This window comes from Rhizopus microsporus, assembly GCF_002708625.1.
Source record: "Rhizopus microsporus ATCC 52813 unplaced genomic scaffold scaffold_11, whole genome shotgun sequence".
Lineage (NCBI taxonomy): Eukaryota > Fungi > Mucoromycota > Mucoromycetes > Mucorales > Rhizopodaceae > Rhizopus > Rhizopus microsporus.
Genome location: NW_019671926.1, coordinates 666262 through 683772, shown reverse-complemented (window position 1 = coordinate 683772; position 17511 = coordinate 666262). Strand labels below are relative to the sequence as shown.

Genomic DNA, 17511 nt, shown 5'->3' with positions numbered 1-17511 from the left:
TATCAGCAAAAGTTTAAATGACTCATTCCGCTTCTCTCTCTCTCTCTTATGTTAATTGTTTAGATAAAGTTATATTTCATCAAATATGTTTTCTTTCTGTTGATAACATGGCCCTTTAGTACGCTCAACTTTATACTATGATATTTATACAGCTTAGAGAAAAGGTTACAAAAAAGCAGTAGCCTTAATCTTGTGATCAAGAAGAATGGCCTCTCTTCTCTTCAATTATTTATTTTAATGAAGAAAAAAAAAGGGGGTATTTGAAGGAAGATCATTATGTAATATCCAATTAACTAGAAGACTAATGAATAAAAAATAACGTATTAATGCTTTATACTTACCGAGGTGTTAAAGAACACACTGCTGTTATGGACAACACATAAAGTTCAGGAGCACCGTTAGTCTTTTGCGGGCCATTTGAAGGGGAGGGCTTTCATTGTTATGTTCTTTTCTTCCTCCTTTTGAATGCTTGAGTCTTAACAGTCTTGCTTTATATTTCTTAGAAGCCTTTATGGGAGCAGAAGTATAGCTAGTGGAAGGAGCAGGAACAGATAATGCAACTTGAACATCCGTTTTGTTGTTGACTGCAGGCATAGATGTCTTTTCACTAATGGCAACATTTGAAGGGCCAGGGCCAGATATATCTTCTGTAGAAGCTTTCAAAGTAATACAGATTTCCTTGCCTATTACAACGTTCAGTTATAAAACAAATGGAACTAATGACGTTGCCTTTACCTTTTCTAAGTAATGGCGTTTCTTGAAAGTCATCATCACTTGCTTTATAAAATGCATTCTTGAATAGATTTGTTTATGTTTGTGCAAATAAAGAAGAGAGCCCGCGATCAGCGACTACTGGATCTTTAAACGCTACATTGGCTTTATAGCTTACATACCTTTCCTTTTGATTCGCTTTGTCTTTGAGGGCAGAGGATCATCGTCTTTCTTTCGCTTCATGTTGAAGTAAAGAAAAAAGGAAAAGAGAGTATCTTTATAGATTGATGTGACGGAATCGCCAAGCTATGCCTTTGCTGTGCACCCTCTTGTGTATTGCACATTTAGTGCTGATCAGAGCAAGTGCTGCTCAACCTATTGTGAGCATAAACTTGCTGTTTTAAAACGAAAAGAGATACACTCTTATGTACTATTATACTGCAGGAGAAAATAGTGTCATTATCTGCATAATGCCTTCATTTACATTCGAATTTTATGATATAGTTATTTAATATAAAGAATTTACCTTAATCTATTACAACAGCTTTTATTTCCTCATTTCTGTTACTGTAATCAATGAATGAAGGAAAATTGAAGAGGGCTCAATTATACTGAAAGAGAGATTGAAGAGGAAGTTCCTTCAATCTTATCGTTTTGTATAGTCCATAAAGTGCTTCAAGCCCATTATAAAAAGGGAGGTAGAAGTTGAAAGATCTCATGTATTACTTCTTGCATGTACAAGGTCAGGACTGTACAATCCAGTTTAATCAACTTGTGCTTTCCTACCTCTTATAATTATCCCAACAGTCTGCACTAGTTAGTTGTTATTTGGTACTGGGACGTTCAACAAATATCAAAACTCTTCAAAATGATTGGAGTTTCAATGTCCCACACATTTAATTTTTTCAAGCTGTACGGACCATCATTAGCAAGATTAATCTCAAGATATACGATCCCGCGCGATAAATAACAAAAAAGAAGTATAAAGCACGATCTCCAACTGACTCTCTTTTGATTTGTACATTCGATCCAATTGATATGAATTGATTTATGCTTCCTGATGAAGCAATAATCGCAGCTCTGTTACGTTTAAAGTTAATTTTTTTTCCAACTAATTCAAGTGCAAATTTCGAGTTTAAAACTTACAATTTGACTGTTGTACATGAACTCATGCTCCTGGAGTAATAGTTGGAGGTATTGGATTTATTGGGTTTTAAACCCATACAAGGCGAAATTTTGCTTCAATAAATTGTCAAGTACTGCAATTGCTTACTGTTAAATGAGATAGTGAGCCATATTCTTTTTGTATTTGTTATTACTCTGATAACATTACAATGGTTTCAATACGACATCTCAATTTGGAAATACAGTACATGGATGTCAAGGCTGATACTACGAAAATATTCTTGGTAACGACGAATTTACATTTCATACAACATGAATTTTGTTCTCACCATTGGGTGCATTTATTTTCGATCACAGGCGAATTTACTTTCCGGGCTACTGCGAGACTTGCCTATGAATCCCTGGCCTTAGGCTCGTCTAAACGTATTCAAGTGCTTTCAGGGCTACGTGTTGATGGTCAAACAATCATTGCTTGTACGGTCTGGGCTATCTGGCAGTGTCATTGGCGTTTTGTATTTGATGGTCGTACCTTCTGGCCCGATGAAGCTGCTGCACGAGCAGCTCAAGCAATCAAGCGAATACATGATGAGAATATCTATAGAGAGTGTCTAAAAACATCTCGCTCAGGTTAACGCAACCTTTATTTTGTTCCGTGCTTCTATGCTCTTTATTATTTTCTTTAATAAGTACAAGCTAACTGGCGGTACTTGAATAAAATATACCATTTTACAAAAAAAAATTTACTTTCCGGAAAGACTGTATAACTCGGAGAATTAGAAAATACAGTGAAGATGGAATGAGTCTCTGTAATAATTTATGAATAGAGTAAGGAAGAGATACATGGCAAAAAAGAAACTGACCTTTAAAAATAATGTTGTCAACCAATTGTATCCAGTGAATTATATTAATGACTGTTGCCAAGCTAAATCGTATTGCAAAAAGTGATCCTCTCTACGTTGGTAACTACACTGTTAAACAAAAGACACAAGGTGGCTCTTACGTCTTACTTGATATTACTGGAGCTCTCCTACCAAGAGATGCACCTCTATCGCATATAAAGGTTATTTTTCAGGAAATACCCTTCAACTAAAATAGACCAACTTGAATCGTTGGAAGTTGAAACAGTTCTACACTGCAAAGGTACACAGGGTAACTACCTATATAGAGCTCGTTGGAAAAGGCACAATGAAGAAGATGAAACTTGGAAACCAACTAGTCATTTCCATGACTACACTCTTATTCGCAAATACTGGGCTCCTCGTGACGAACAAGAACCCATCCTAGGAGGATAATCTTATATCTAAAGTATCAAGTCCATCTAAGCGTAAAATGTTCATCACAAAATAAGAGTTTTTAAGAAATCTACGCTTTGATCTTCTTATTCCTATCAAACGCTAATCTATGCATGTTTAGCCTCTTATGAATATCATGTATGCTTTGACTTTGAAGTGATGTAAGTCTATCGTCGCCTTACCACACAAATTCTTTTTGGTCTAAACGGTTGTGGCTTTTGTCCTCAGGTGATACAATCTGCGCACCATTTTATTATCGACGTATGCATGAGTAGCATGCATGTAATATCTACGCAACGTTAAAGCAAAAGTAAAAAGAACAGAATAAGGGACATCTATTGGAGAAAAAGACATACCCCGAGTAGGAAATAAATATAGTTAATAATAGATATAATTTAAATCTGATAAATCAAAGATTTCAAAAAGATTGTTGTACAAGGTACAGCGTATAATTGATGAAAACCAAAAAAAAAAAAAGGTTTTTCTTGTATCTCTTTTATTTTCTTTAGCTTTTTTTTTCAGTTTATGCATTTTATACCTGAAGCATGCTATAGAAGAGTAAGAACAAATGATCACGGTTTCTACAAAATTAACCTATTTTTTTGTATAGCCTTTGGAGCCTAGAGCTCTTGTCTACAGTAGAGGCGCCACTGCTATTACAATGGGTTTAGCATTTTTAGCTTTCTGTGGATACTTGATCAACTTGGTAATTTATCAATAACTCGATTTTAGTCTTGATCCTAATGCAAACAATAGATGTATCATGATCGACCATTAATCCAAACATCATCAGAAGCGATCACTAACAAGATTGATACGCCCGATATTGAGTTTTGTGTGCAAAACACAACTATGCATATGGTACATTGCTCGGGGATGTTCTTTAATTGGACAACGATCCCATTAAATGACTGTTGGACAAGATTTTTCCGTGCGGGAGAGTCAACAGGCGATACATCTAGATGCTATATTTTTGAGACCAACGGCACGATGAGCATGGCAACGGGCTTTGCTTATGATAACAGAGAGGCGATGAGAAGAATTGATTTTTACTGGAAGATTGATGACTTACAGAACATCTCTTACGCTTCTATTTCAACTCCAGCAATAGCCGTTCAACTGTATGATCCACAATTTAGTCCATGGAAGAAGTACACAATCGGTGACACACCTGTAGAGGTAAAATAAAATTGTGGCGGTGTGTGCATGTGCCCTGTCTGACATTTATGTGATGTAGCAAAGAATGCTCACCAATATTAGACTGGGTGCTAATAGGGCAACTACTTTTTTGAACTATTCATCATCCATATTCTATACCCCAAAGCGATACCGCGCTATTAAACCACACGATGCAGCTTCAATTTTTGGCTTTGTAATGCAATTTATCTTTTATTTCTAAATAATTAACAAAAATTCTATAGACACCAAACTATGTAGATATTCATACTCTTTCAATCTTCCAACAAAACTGGCCACTCGCGCCTTCACCTCCCAACTCAATCGTCAACAGAACCGTAAGATCGTCATCGTACCACAAGCAAATTATGTCCTGATTTTCTTATTTTATTTGTTTAGTCATACCATGGTTTCATGTCTGTCCAGTTAGCCCAAAGCACTATTGATGTGATGGTAATTGTACAAGATGCTAGTTACACACATTATTTATATAATTAATAGTCAGAAGTAAGACAGCATACATTGCTTGCTTCTCTTGCCATGGCAGGTGGTTGTTATGGAGTTCTTACCACTATATATATTATTCTTTTCGGCATGACAAGATTAACACCATGGGGCTTGGTTCATCATGTACCAGTTATGATCAATAACCGAAAACAAAAGAAAGGCAAACAAGACAATACCGAAATGTACATGTCTGGTCAAGAAGCAGAAGACAATAAGTATACCACATATGCTTCCTCCACGTCATCCATACTACCGTGGTTCTTCCGCAGTGGAGAGCGAAGCAAAACGATGATAAGGAAACAGAGAAGAGAAAGTGATTCGACAACCGGGTCAGATAAAGGAGCAGCCGAACTTAGAGAATTTAATAGAACACCTATCCAAGAAAACGTATTTGTACCAGATAGTTCTATTCATGATCAAAATACCAACAGCACCTCATTTGAGGCTTTAATGGCTGATCCTTTCGGTAAATCCAACGAAAGCCCAAAGGTCTCTAGAGATCCATTTAGTCTGCCTTCACTCAATGACAAGACAACTGATTATCAAAAGACAACAACTCCTGTTTCTGCAGATATTCAAGCAATATATGATATGCTACGTAAAGAGCGCAATAAGAATAGCGAGTTAAGCTCAAGAGTAGAAGAACTTGAAGTGATCTTGGCAGAGTACTTTATTGATACCTCCTATGTGGATAAGCTTCGTGGAAAATCCAAGGCACTGGAAGGAGATGCAGATGTAACTCAACGTGGGAATCTACCGTAATTTTAGTCTTTAGTTTTATTATTATATTCTTTATGCATAACTAGAAAAATAATGAGTAAAAAATAATATATTATCGTTTTATACTTGTCGAGATATTAAGAAATGCACTGTTGTTTACGAACAGCGCATTAAATTCAGGGAGCGCCGTTAGTCTTTTGTAGATCCTGCGAAGGAGGGAAGACTTTCATTGTTATGTTTTGATTTGTAAACAAAGATATCATATATATTTAATGCACCGTTCACATCGCGATTCCAAGCCGTACCACAAGATTCACATTTGAGGACAGAGTGTACTCTTCGCTTTGATTCAACAATGAAGATATCATTCAGTTGATTGATTTTGCACTTGTTACAGATTTGAATCATTAAATACTCGTCAACATAAACAAATTCGGCCCCTCATCAGATTGTTTGCATTTTCTTTTGATTTCTTCAGTAATCTGTCTTGTAGGTGCGGCTCGTTTTTCTTTCATACTTAACAAAAGAACAATATCCGAACACTATGATTCACTTCCGTTAAGAAGGAAGAGAGGCCAGTAGAAGGTAGAGGCACCTGTTTGCTTTTGCCTGGGTTTTGGTGTTTACCGCCAACTGTACTTGATGTGTCATACTTCTTGCTGTTGTCAAAGAGTCTTTTAGGCTCTCTTTTATCAATCAGAAATACGAAAGGAGTGTCGTCACTATGTCCGAGATGAAGGTTTTTCTTTATTAATGAAGGCATGGTAGACAGAACAGATGTAGGCAAATTGCCTCGCTTTAAAAGTGCAAATATAAAATAAAGATGTGTAACAAAAAAGCAGTAAAGGTTGAAAAAAGACGTGAAGATCTGTATGAATCTGGGAATCAATATGTCAATCATTGTGTAGGTGAAGAGAAATTCAGTGAATGAGTGGGACAAATCAGCTGAATGAGATTATTTCTTACGTACCAAAGGAAGTGTCAGGTTAGGGATGATACGCAGAGATGTGTGAAATGCCAGCCAATATAAGAATGATAGGGGCTATATGACAGCAGAATGTGAAGGTTATGAGCTTGTTAAATCTATGAAGAAGGTGTAAGCAACAGTAAAAAAGATAATAAAAAAGATGATAAGTAATAATATGTTGTTATATTGAGACGAGAATTACAGTGATGATTGCAGAGAGTCAGTGACAACGAGGGCAACGTCAACAGGAGGAGGAGGTTTTAACTTGTCTAAAAGTAATGAGCCGGAGACGTCAGAGGCAGCACTTGAGAATTCCTCATCTGGTTGACAGATTTGTTCAATCTCAAAGAGTACTTGACATACTACCGGCCACCAGGCAGACCAACGAACAAACAAGGGAGGAGAATGAGAAGCGTGGAGCTTACGAGGCAGCTGGTTGAGGATGTAGTCCAATGGAGTTGGTCGAGTGTGTAATGCAACGTTGAGACGAGAGGCCACACGCAGGCAATTTAGAAGATGCCTTCTTGATGCATGTGGGTGTTCACAGCGGCAGGGTTTTGGGCGACCAGGAAGCCAACCCATTCGCCAGCGAATAAGACGACTTCTGGTATAGATACTCATAGGTAAGGTGAGGATGGGGTCAATACCTAGATGGGGGCGGCATGCCACTAGGAGAACAGGAGGCTTTGGTTGTTGACGCCTAGATGTGAGTATCTGAGCCCTATAAGCGAGAATGCTTTTTCGGACGTTAGACGACGAGATAAGATGAGTGAGGCGAACTTCTAGGGAGGTAGAGTCAACCATGGAGAGAGGTTGGGGCCATATAGCATTCTTGGCACAGAGAGTAGGCCACCTGAAACGAGTGCGAGGAGCAGAGGCATTTACAAAACGAAGGATAACAGAGAGAAGTGCATCTTCAGGCAAGAAGTGGACACGGATGATGAATTTGAACGTCAGTATATTGGTTCTTTCAATCATGTGCGGGAGGTTGGTTAGATGCTTAAACACTCCAGTGGACGAGATAGCATGGCCACCAAATGCCATTCGTAGACATTGATCTTGGGCGCGTTCTAAAAGGTTCATTTGGCGAATGAGGAAGGCGCAGAGACAGAGACCATATTCAAATTTAGGTCTAATGAACGTTGCATATAGACGACTAGCAGTGAGACGGGAGAAGTTGGAAGCACGTAATCTAATGGGCAGGAGTGTTCTTCGCATGGCGGTAATGGCAGAAGCAGTGTTGCGGCGGATAAGGAGATCAGTGGCGATACGACCTTGGGTATCAAAAGGTACGCCGAGGTATGCAAAAGAGTCAGCCTTGGGAATTGGAGACCCATACAGCTGCAGCCGACGAGCACCATGGATGCTGGGACAGTTGAGTACAACGCATTTTGCTGGGTTCCAGCGGTACCCAAGGAAAACGGAGTGCTCTTCTGCCTTCTTGAGCAGTCGAGGCATGACCTCTGGTGCAGCAATGAGAACAACGTCATCAGCATAAAGGAGACAATTGATCCAATGGCCTTCATATTCACGGCGAGGCATAACACTATACATACGAGAAGAGGCTGGCATTAGTACTTCACGCAACAGTATAGGAAGACTATTAATATAGATGGAATATAAAAAAGGAGAAAGGATCGATCCTTGAAGAACGCCAGTGCGAGGCCAGAAGGTAGCAGATGAATGTCCACCGATGAGTACCTCAGTACTTACCTTGTCAAAAAGACATTGCAGAAGACCAAGCATAGGATCAGAAACGTGGGTCTCCAATGCACGCCAGATGATAGATCGATCAACAGTATCATAAGCTGACTTGATATCAAGAAAGGCTAAAACTGGAGGTTCATTGTAATGATCGAGGCGGTGCTGTCGACAGATTTCTTGTAGACACAATGCTTGATCTAGAGCGCTTCGTTGACGTCTGAATCCACCTTGTACAGGATCAAGCGTAGGAGCTGTATTCTCAAGTTCTGACTGAAGGCAAAGCTCAAGGAGCTTGCGCATAATGGAGGTTAGTGATATGGGTCTGTAGTTACCTGGATCTAATGTATCGCCTTTTTTGTAGATGGGGACTACCTGGGCAGTGCACCACAAGCGAGGGGCGCAAGACCATTTCCAACAAAGTTGAAACAAAAGAGTAATCACTGGGACAATGACTTCGGCTATTGGTAATAGCATCTCGGTACGTAGATGGTCAGCCCCAGGAGCTTTACGTCGAGGCAAACGACGCAACAAGGCATAACGTATTGTATTCTCAGTAATGGGACAGACATCAGGAGTAACTGGATGAGGACCTTGTGGGATATGTGGAGCAGTGAGCCTAGTAGTGGGTAGTGTAGCACCTGAGAATACGCTTTGCCGGTGACGAGCCATTACATCGGCAGCAACATGTGGTCCCTCGAGCTGTGAGAACTGAGGAGTGGCAGTCCGGTTACGACGAATGCGACGTACAATGGAAGTGGTGTCAGCAAGTGGTCCATTCGACAATTTCTTGCAGAATTGATACCAAGTAGCACGTCGACGGCGACGAAGGGCAGATTTGTACTGGGCACAGGCTGAGAGGTAGGTGTTCCATTTGGGAACTTTATCCAGGTCAGAAGCGCGTTTCCAGGCTCGTCGGCAGACTTCTCTGCGATCAAAAGCATCTTGCAAGTCAGAGGTCCAGAACCAGGAGTGATGACGAGAACGTGGGCTCCTTCTGCCAACAGAATCATCCAAGCAAGAGTGGATAATATCATTGAATACAACGGCTAGATCGTCAATGTTAGGAGCGGTATCTGTATACTTACCATCCTCAGCAACGTAGTCAAGGAGAAGTGTTTTGAAGGGTGCAACCTTTGTACTAATCTTTTCCTCGTAAGGGCAATCTTGTTCTTGGAAGCGACTGAGATGCCACAAAAGGCGAGGGTGACCGGGAGCAGGAGGCGCGGGAGGCACAGAGCAAGGAAGAGTGAGTGGACTATGATCTGATCCGAGAGCGAGATCTTCATGTACAATGAGAGTGGGATTCAAAAGTTCATCTGTGCTAAGAAAGAGATCAATGATACTCTAGAAATGTATACCTGTACGTTGATTAATTTTAGAATGTGAGTTATAAGTGGGTATACCAAAGGTTAGTTCTGAATTCCAGCAATGCAAACCATTTTCAACCATCCAATTATAGAAGGCTGTGCCCCTTTGGGTAGTTCGCGAGTCACCAAGAAGAGCTGAATAACGTGCATTGAAATCACCGCAGATGATTGTGTTCGCTTGGGAAGGGTGCGTTTGTGTAGGTAATTGTTGAAGAACTGCATCTGGGAGTGCAGGTGGAAGGTACACACAGTGAATGAGTAAATTTGATACCTGGCAGGATAGGACGTATGGTGATGTGGAGGGGAAGTGAGTAACAGGATGTGGGCAATCAGGATGTACGAGTAAACTGATACCCATTTCACCTCGGTATGTGTTGTCTACTGGGACAGCGTAGGTATGAAATTGCCGCCAGTTGGTGAGGAATCGGAGAGGGGAGAGGAGCCAGGTTTCTGTAAGGAATAGGAGATGTGTTGAGAGAATGGAGTTGGTAACGGCCTCAATAGTGTGTCGTGCACAACCATTGGAGTTCCATTGAGTGATAGTTAGTAAATTGTTAGTAGAAAGAGTGTGAGGGGGGTATATGTTAGTATCAGTATGTATATTGTTTAAATTACTCATAATTGGTCTTCGGCTGGTTGACCATCACCAGTAGGGGAGGGGGGTGCGAGTGTTGAGGGTGATGCTGTAGGGATATCAGACATTTCTGTATCGACAAATGTGGGGGGTTGACTGTTGTTGCTGGCTGCTAGTTCATTGATGTAATCATTATATTGTGTAGCTGTGTGCCAGTTGCATTCGATGAAGGCTCTTAGAACAGCAGGGCGGACGTCGGAACGAATACGTTTCAAGGTGCGAAGAAGGTGTGTGGTATGAATGGTAGTGATCATGGCTGTACGTTCGGCAGGTGGCAGTTGGGCATGCTTAGGGTCGCAAAGGTGGGCTTCGTCTCTGGGGTTGAAGTCTGACAATGGTATGATTCCAGCTTTGGTGAGGATGTCGAGAACTGTGGGGACGTAGTCGTTGTGAAATAGAAGGCCAACAACGCGACGAGTAGGATAAAAGACATCCAGGATACGAGCGTTATCGATACGTAGGGAATGAAGCTTGGTACGGATGCTGGAGATGGGTTCACGGTATCGTCGAGGGAGGTAAATGTACTGATAACCAGCGGTTTCAGACACGGGAGTGAAGGAGCGAGCGATCACTTGGATCTTGTGTCTGGATGTCATGGACTTTTGCTTGTGGGACATAGTCTTGGTAATCTTGGGTTTAGTGTCCTTGTTCTTAGCAGCAACTGAGGCAAAGGATACGGGAGAGGCTTTGGTTAAGGGATTGGTAGGAGCAGTTGGAGGTGTGATAGTGGCGTATTTAGACGCGCTGGAACCGCTGGACTTAAGAGTGGTGGGTGCTGGTGGGGTGGTGGAAGTGGGTAGGGGGAACTGGTTAGCCTCCAGTGCTTTGATACTTTGATTGGCTGCATCCAAAGCAGTGCGAAGTTGTTGGTTCTCTTGTATGAGCGATTCAATGTGGGCGAACCGGTTAAAGATCATTGCCTGGATAGGCTGGAACCATTCAGGGACGTTGGAGGGTAGTCCAAAATCAAGTGGCTGATTGACTACGAGGGCGTTGGCAGAGAAGAAAGGGTGGGTAGCATGCCCAAAGTCGATGTTGGGAGTGGGATTCATGAGGTGCTGCAGGTTGTGCAGTTTAGGCTTGCTGGTAGGCCGGTTGAGGTGATCGGCGGGGGAGAGTTGAGGAGGACGATCGGAGAGGGTGCGCTTAGGAGTAGCGGGGGCGGTGGGTTGGGCGGAAGTGGGTTCCTGGTTACTGGTCTTGTTGTTGTCTTTAGGTTTTTCTTGAATGTTCGAAAGTGGGGTACTCGATGAGTTTTGGTCCAAAGGAGATGGGGTGAGTGGATTGGTGTTGTTGATAGATTGATCGAACTAATGACGGATTGATAGGTTTTCTTTCAAGAAGTGTATAGGGACGATTGTTTAGCCGAACAAAAGTTGGTGTAACAATCACAAACACGAAAGAAGTGTGTCACTATGTCCGAGATAAAGGATTTTCTTTATTAAAAGGCTATGGAGGCGTCGCCAGTGCGAGCATGGCGCCTCGCCTTGGAGTGATTATTACAAAATAATAGGAAAGAATAAAAAAAACAGCATAAAGCTGAAAAAAGGGTGAGGAGAGCGGCATGAATCGGATCTTGAATGGTGATCGACATGGATAGCTTGTGGGACAAGAGGTTGAGAGGGCAACAGAGGTCGAGAGAACAAAAGTGAAGGGCGGCTGAGCGCGAAAGAAAGGTGAATTGATAGGCGCAGATGATACTGGCAAATGTTGGTTAAGTTAGTGAGGCCTAAGCCGAGAGAGAGAGATGTACGAGGTGTATGAGGGGCACATAGGCCAAGATGGATGTCCAGCAGGAGCAAAGATGCTATAGTAGCAGAGAGGTGGATTTTGGGAGCTATGTGACAAAATGTTAGTAGCTATAATTGTGTGTACAAATGGATAAGTAATATATATAAATAAATGTTTTTGAAAAACAGGTAAAGTAAAGCTGACAGCCGAAGCTGGGCGGAGTAAAAGGGCGTCTAGATGACGCAAGGTAAATCTAGTAATGTTTATGGTTTTTGTTATTTCTCTTTTTTATCTTTTTGTTGTTTTATAAACAGTACGAGTGAAAGTTTAAGGAGAGAGACACAGCTGGAGCTGGCTTGAGCTTGTCTAAGAGTAATGAGCCAGAGGTGTCTGATGCTGCACTGGAGAATTCTTCATCAGGTTGGCAGATTTGTTCTATTTCAAACAAGATGGCACAGACAACTGGCCACCAAGCAGACCAACGAGAGAGGAGAGGAGGAGAGTGTCGAACTGGAATCTTTCGAGGCAACTGATTCAACACGTAATCCAGTGGATTAGGGCGAGTGTTGAGAGCAACATTTAAACGTGTCGCCACCCGAAGGCAGCTCAACAAATGTGCTCTGGAAGCATGAGAGTGACCACAACGACAAGCAATAGGACGACCTGGTAGCCAACCCATACACCACCTCAGAAGACGACTACGATCGTAGACGCTCATTGGTAACGTAAGGATTGGATCTACACAATGGTACGGACGACAGGCAGAGAGAAGGACAGGAGGATTTTGTTTCTGATATATCTTTGTGAGATTCTGAGTACGATATGTCGCGATACACAGACGAACATAGGCGAGGCAGGTGAAGTAATCAACGCGATCAGCTGTTGAAGCATGACCACCATTTAACGTTGGGTTGGACCATAGTGGGTTTGACGCCACTAAAGCCGGCCAACGAAAACGGCTACGAACGGGATCATCTTGCACAAAGCGCAGAAGGAGAGAGAGGAGGGTATCTTCAGGGAGGAAGTGGGCTCGGAGGATGAACTTGAAGACCAAGGTAGTGGTACGTTCTGTCATACTGGGTAGGTTGACCAAATGCTTAAAGACACCGGTTGAAGAGGTACGATGACCACCGAAAGCCATACGAAGGCACTGGTCTTGAGCCTTTTCTAATAGAGCCAGCTGCTTGACCAGGAAGGTACATATGCACAGACCGTACTCAAACTTGGGCCTAATAAAGGTAACGTAGAGACGACTGGCAATAAGGCGGGAGAAGCTTGCTGATCTAATACCGATTGGCAACAGAGTCGCACGCATGGCAGAGATAGCAGAGGCTGTGTTCCTACGAATAAGAAGGTCAGTGGCAATCTTACCCTGTGGACTGAAAGGAACGCCAAGATAAGCGAACGAAGACGCCTTGGGTATGGGTGATCCGTAGAGTTTCATTCGACGCCCTCCATTGTCACTAGGGCAGTTAAGCACGACACACTTGGCAGGGTTCCACCTATAACCAAGTGACTGAGAGTGTTCTTCTGCTTTCTTGAGCAACCTCGGCATAACCTCAGGAGCAGCAATCAAAACGACATCGTCAGCATACAGCAAGCAATTTATCCAGAGACCACCGAACTCGCGTTGGGGAATGGTACTGTAATATCGTGCAGAGACAGGCAGGCGGATATCCCGGAGGACAGCAGGAAGAGAGTTGATGTAAATGGAATAAAGGAATGGAGAGAGGATTGAACTTTGTAGTACACCGGTACGAGGCCAAAACGAAGGTGAAGAGTGACCACCAAGCAAGACTTCTATACTTACCTGATCGAATAGACACTGAAGGATGCCCAGCATGGGTTCAGAAACATGAGTCTTAAGAGCACGCCATACAATAGCACGGTCAACAGTGTCATAGGCCGACTTGATATCCAAGAAGGCAAGGACAGGAGGTTCACCGGAGTGGTCGATAGTGTGTTGTCGGCACAGCTCATGCAAGCACAAGGCTTGATCGAGCGCACTACGATGATGTCGAAACCCACCTTGGACAGGATCAAGTGATGGAGCGGTAGATTCCAGCTCCTGTTGCAAGCACAACTCGAAAAGCTTGCGCATAATCGAGGTGAGTGAGATAGGTCGATAGTTACCTGGGTCTAAGGCATCTCCTTTTTTGTAAATAGGGACCACTTGCGCAGTACGCCAGTCAGAAGGAATAACTGACCACTTCCAACAAAGTTGAAAGAGGAGAGTGATGGTTGGAATGACCTCATCCGCGATCGACAACAGCATTTCAGTACGAAGATGATCGACACCAGGGGCTTTGCGTCTGGAGAGACGTTTCAACAAAGCATAGTGTACTGTACTGGTCGTTATGGGACAGCTGGCTTCATCTATGGAATGAGGGCCATTTGGAATGAGTGGAGCAGGGTAGCGAGTGTCAGGCAGGTTTGCACCAGAGAACACCTGTTGGAGATGTCTTGCCATGACAGAAGCAGCAACACGAGAACCCTCGGGATGAGAGAATTGCGGTTGAACTACCCGGTTGCGTCTGATCCTACTGACAATGGAGTTAGTAACATCAAGAGGAACATAGGACAACTTGTGACAAAACTGTTTCCAAGTGAAGCGACGTCGACGACGAAGTTCGGACTTGTACCGCAAGCATGCCAAAGTATAGTCGGTCCACCTTGCAGCTTTACTGGGACCAGAGGCTCGTTTCCAAGCTCTTCTACAGAATTCACGATGGTCAAACGCGGTCTGCAAATCGGCTGTCCAGAACCAAGCATGGTGACGACTGTGGGGGCTCTTGCGCCCAACGGACTGATCCAAACTAGACTGGATAATCTCATTGAATTGAAGAGTCAGCGCATCAAGATCGGGACGTACAGAGGTGTAGACACCATCTGCAGAGGTATATTCTTGAAGTAGCTGATGGAACGGTTGTATCTTGTCTTTAAATAATTGCAGATAGGTACAGTTATCTTCCGATAATCTACTTAGGTTCCAAAGTAAGCGAGGGTGACTGGGCAGGTCAGGAGGAGGAGGAGGAGGCACAAGACAAGAAAAAGACAGAGGACAATGATCAGACCCGAGGGCAAGATCATCATGAAGTCTTAATTGAACGTTGTGCAATTCTTGAGTGCTAAGGAAAAGGTCAATAACACTATGAAAATGTCGGCCTGTCATGGAGCTGAATCTTGTGTGTGAATAGTACGTGGGTATTCCAAACGCAAGTTCAGAATTCCAACAGCGTAAACCATTCTCGACGATCCAGTTGTTCAGAGCAGTGCCACGAGGGGTGGTGCGGGTATCGCCAAGCAACTCTCGGTGTCGAGCGTTGAAGTCACCGTAGATGATGGTGTTATGTTGTGAGGGATGTGTTTGTACGGGTAAATTGTCAAGTACTTCAATAGCTTCATCGATTGAGAGTGCTGGAGGCAGGTAGATACAGTGAATCAACGTGTTGGAGACTTGACAAGTGAGGACATAGGGAGATGTGGAAGGAAAATGAATGACTTCATAAGGGCAATCTGGGTGAACCAAGAGACTGATACCCATTTCACCACGAAAGGTGTTGTCGACTGGGACTGCATATGTATGATACTGTTTCCAATTCGTAGGAAACCTTAACGGTGACAACAGCCACGTCTCGGTGAGAAACAGTAAATGAGAGAAAGGAAGGGAGTTAGTAATGGCCTCAATAGTGTGACGAGCACAACCATTAGAGTTCCATAAGGTCATAGAGAGCATGTTATTTGTCATAGATGAGGGAGAGGAAGGGGAAGGGGGGTACATATTGGTATTATTATTATTATCTACCTGACTCATAAGAGCTCTTCAGCTGGTTCACCGGCACCAGTAGGAGAAGGTTGGTCTTGAGTAGGTGGGATAGAGTCTTGAGGGGGAACTTCGTCCATAGTGACATCCAAAAAGGAGGCGTTGACCTTGGTGGAGGCTTGACGTGGAGGGCGGGACTTGCTCAAGAGGCCTTGATATTGTTCTTGAGTGATCCAAGACTTGTTGAGAAAGGAACGGGCAACTGAGGGACGCACTTCCACGCGTACGCGATCCAAGGCACGGAGAAGAGAGGCGGTGTGAATCTCATACATCTTGAGATGTCGTTCGTGATTTGTGAGATCAGCGAACTTGGAATCTCGAAGATGAGTAGCGTCGCGAGGGTTGAATTCTTCCAGAGGCTTGATGCCTGCCTTTTTGAGTGTAGTCAAGGTATATTCTACATAGTCATTGTGTACCAGGATGGCGACTACACGACTGGTAGGATAGTATAAGTGGAGAATACGGGAATTCTCCAAGCGAAGCTTGGCTAGCTTACCACGAGCACTAGTGATAGGCTCACGGAAGCGGCAAGGAAGATAAATATACTGGTACCCGTGGGTACCAGAGACGGGAGTGAACGTACGTGCCACCACTTGAAGTTGTCGGGTGGACAACACCTTGCGAGGGCGAGTGGTGGAGGGCTTGGGCGCAGGAGGGGCAGTTTTCTTTCCTTTCAAGGCAGCTGCCTTATAAGGAGCAGGAATAGTGGCTGGCTGAGGGGGAGGATTAGGCTTGGCGGTAGGGGTAGCAGAGGTTGATTTCCACTTAGAAGCCTCTGTGCCGACGTGAAGCTTGGGTTGTTGTGGTTGTTGTGGTTGTTGGGTTTGAGAGGCTTCAAGTTCAGCGATACGGGCCTGGGCTGTGTTGAGCTCCTCTCGAAGGCGTTGGTTCTCCTGAGCCAAAGACTCCACATGAAGAAGCCTAGCTTGGAAAGGTCGGAACCAATCCGGGACGGAAGCAGGTAGTCCAAAGTCAAGTGGCTGATCCATTGTGAGCATGGAAGACTGTTGGACGGGTTGCTGAGTGGGCCCAAAGTCGAAGGCGGTGGTGGGGTTCATAAGGAAGTCGATGTTGTGTGACTTGATCTTGCGGTGGGGGCGGCTCACTTGGTCGAAAGGTTGGAGTTGCGGTGAGCGGTCGGAGAGGGTGCGCTTAGTGGAGGCGGTAGAGGAGGAGAAGGAGGATATAGGTTCCTGGTTACTGATTTTGCTAGAGGCTGTAGTTTCTTCTGGAATCTTTGAAACTGGATTACTTGATGGGTTTTGTGTTAAAGAAGTTGCAGTAGGTGGATTAATATTGCCTGTTGATAGATTGATCGAACTAATGACGGATTGATAGGCTTACTTTCAAGAAGTGTATATGGATAATTGTTTAGCCGAACAAAAGTTGATGTAGCAATCAAAAACACGAAAGAAGTGTGTCACTATGTCCGAGTGGTTAAGGAGTGTGACTAGAAATCACATGGGCTCTGCCCGCACAGGTTCAAATCCTGTTGGTGACGCGATTCAAAACATCTTCACAGAAATGTGAAGAAAATGTTTTATCATTCCGCTAATCGGAGTTTGAAATATATACCACTTTTTTTGGTATTGTAGTGTAGCACAGTTTTCAAAAAAAAAAAAAAAACTTTAAATATCAAAACTCTAATTACTTTTTATCAAGTATAAAAGAGCAGTGCTTTTGCAATGTTGTAACTACTATTTTTGGGAATTTGTTTCAGAGGACGACATTGTTGAAGGACCAAGTTGTCAAAG

At 43.2% G+C, this 17511-nt stretch overlaps 8 protein-coding genes and 1 non-coding gene across 9 annotated transcripts; 4 read left to right on the top strand and 5 right to left on the bottom strand.

Annotated features, from left to right (window-relative positions):
- Window positions 1–302: 302 nt before the first annotated feature.
- On the bottom strand, window positions 303–776 carry RHIMIDRAFT_257647 (uncharacterized protein). Its single transcript, XM_023611296.1, has 2 exons — window positions 746–776; window positions 303–664 (listed from the first exon to the last, which is right to left on the bottom strand). The coding sequence occupies exons 1-2, from the start codon at window positions 766–768 to the stop codon at window positions 367–369; spliced, it is 321 nt and encodes a 106-aa protein (XP_023465150.1). The 5' UTR covers window positions 769–776; the 3' UTR covers window positions 303–366.
- A 1269-nt stretch (window positions 777–2045) lies between these two features.
- On the top strand, window positions 2046–2575 carry RHIMIDRAFT_292985 (uncharacterized protein; the record flags this gene model as incomplete). The annotated part of the gene is made up of 1 exon (XM_023613945.1): window positions 2046–2575. One exon carries the CDS (start codon window positions 2046–2048, stop codon window positions 2466–2468), a length of 423 nt encoding a protein of 140 aa, XP_023465149.1. The 3' UTR covers window positions 2469–2575.
- A 3-nt stretch (window positions 2576–2578) lies between these two features.
- Window positions 2579–3084, top strand: RHIMIDRAFT_257646 (uncharacterized protein). The gene has a single exon (XM_023611295.1). The coding sequence runs from the start codon at window positions 2744–2746 to the stop codon at window positions 2924–2926; it is 183 nt and encodes a 60-aa protein (XP_023465148.1). The 5' UTR covers window positions 2579–2743; the 3' UTR covers window positions 2927–3084.
- A 549-nt stretch (window positions 3085–3633) lies between these two features.
- Window positions 3634–5814, top strand: RHIMIDRAFT_257644 (uncharacterized protein). Its single transcript, XM_023611294.1, has 7 exons — window positions 3634–3686; window positions 3739–3834; window positions 3885–4307; window positions 4366–4500; window positions 4550–4642; window positions 4704–4757; window positions 4806–5814. The coding sequence occupies exons 2-7, from the start codon at window positions 3790–3792 to the stop codon at window positions 5571–5573; spliced, it is 1518 nt and encodes a 505-aa protein (XP_023465147.1). The 5' UTR covers window positions 3634–3686; window positions 3739–3789; the 3' UTR covers window positions 5574–5814.
- A 2572-nt stretch (window positions 5815–8386) lies between these two features.
- On the bottom strand, window positions 8387–8899 carry RHIMIDRAFT_257641 (uncharacterized protein; the record flags this gene model as incomplete). Its single annotated transcript, XM_023611293.1, has 2 exons — window positions 8564–8899; window positions 8387–8509 (listed from the first exon to the last, which is right to left on the bottom strand). A coding segment is annotated over exon 1 (164 nt), but the record flags the coding sequence as incomplete, so codon positions are not given.
- A 1285-nt stretch (window positions 8900–10184) lies between these two features.
- Window positions 10185–11255, bottom strand: RHIMIDRAFT_244630 (uncharacterized protein; the record flags this gene model as incomplete). The annotated part of the gene is made up of 1 exon (XM_023610096.1): window positions 10185–11255. One exon carries the CDS (start codon window positions 11253–11255, stop codon window positions 10185–10187), a length of 1071 nt encoding a protein of 356 aa, XP_023465145.1.
- Window positions 11256–14310: 3055 nt separating this feature from the next.
- RHIMIDRAFT_244629 (DNase I-like protein) lies at window positions 14311–15670 on the bottom strand (the record flags this gene model as incomplete). The annotated part of the gene is made up of 2 exons (XM_023610095.1): window positions 14311–14454; window positions 14483–15670. 2 exons carry the CDS (start codon window positions 15668–15670, stop codon window positions 14311–14313), a joined length of 1332 nt encoding a protein of 443 aa, XP_023465144.1.
- A 74-nt stretch (window positions 15671–15744) lies between these two features.
- Window positions 15745–17487, bottom strand: RHIMIDRAFT_292980 (uncharacterized protein; the record flags this gene model as incomplete). The annotated part of the gene is made up of 2 exons (XM_023613944.1): window positions 15745–17077; window positions 17483–17487. 2 exons carry the CDS (start codon window positions 17485–17487, stop codon window positions 15745–15747), a joined length of 1338 nt encoding a protein of 445 aa, XP_023465143.1.
- On the top strand, window positions 17177–17258 carry RHIMIDRAFT_t41. The gene has a single exon. It is a non-coding gene; the product is annotated as a tRNA-Ser (tRNA).
- Window positions 17488–17511: the final 24 nt, after the last annotated feature.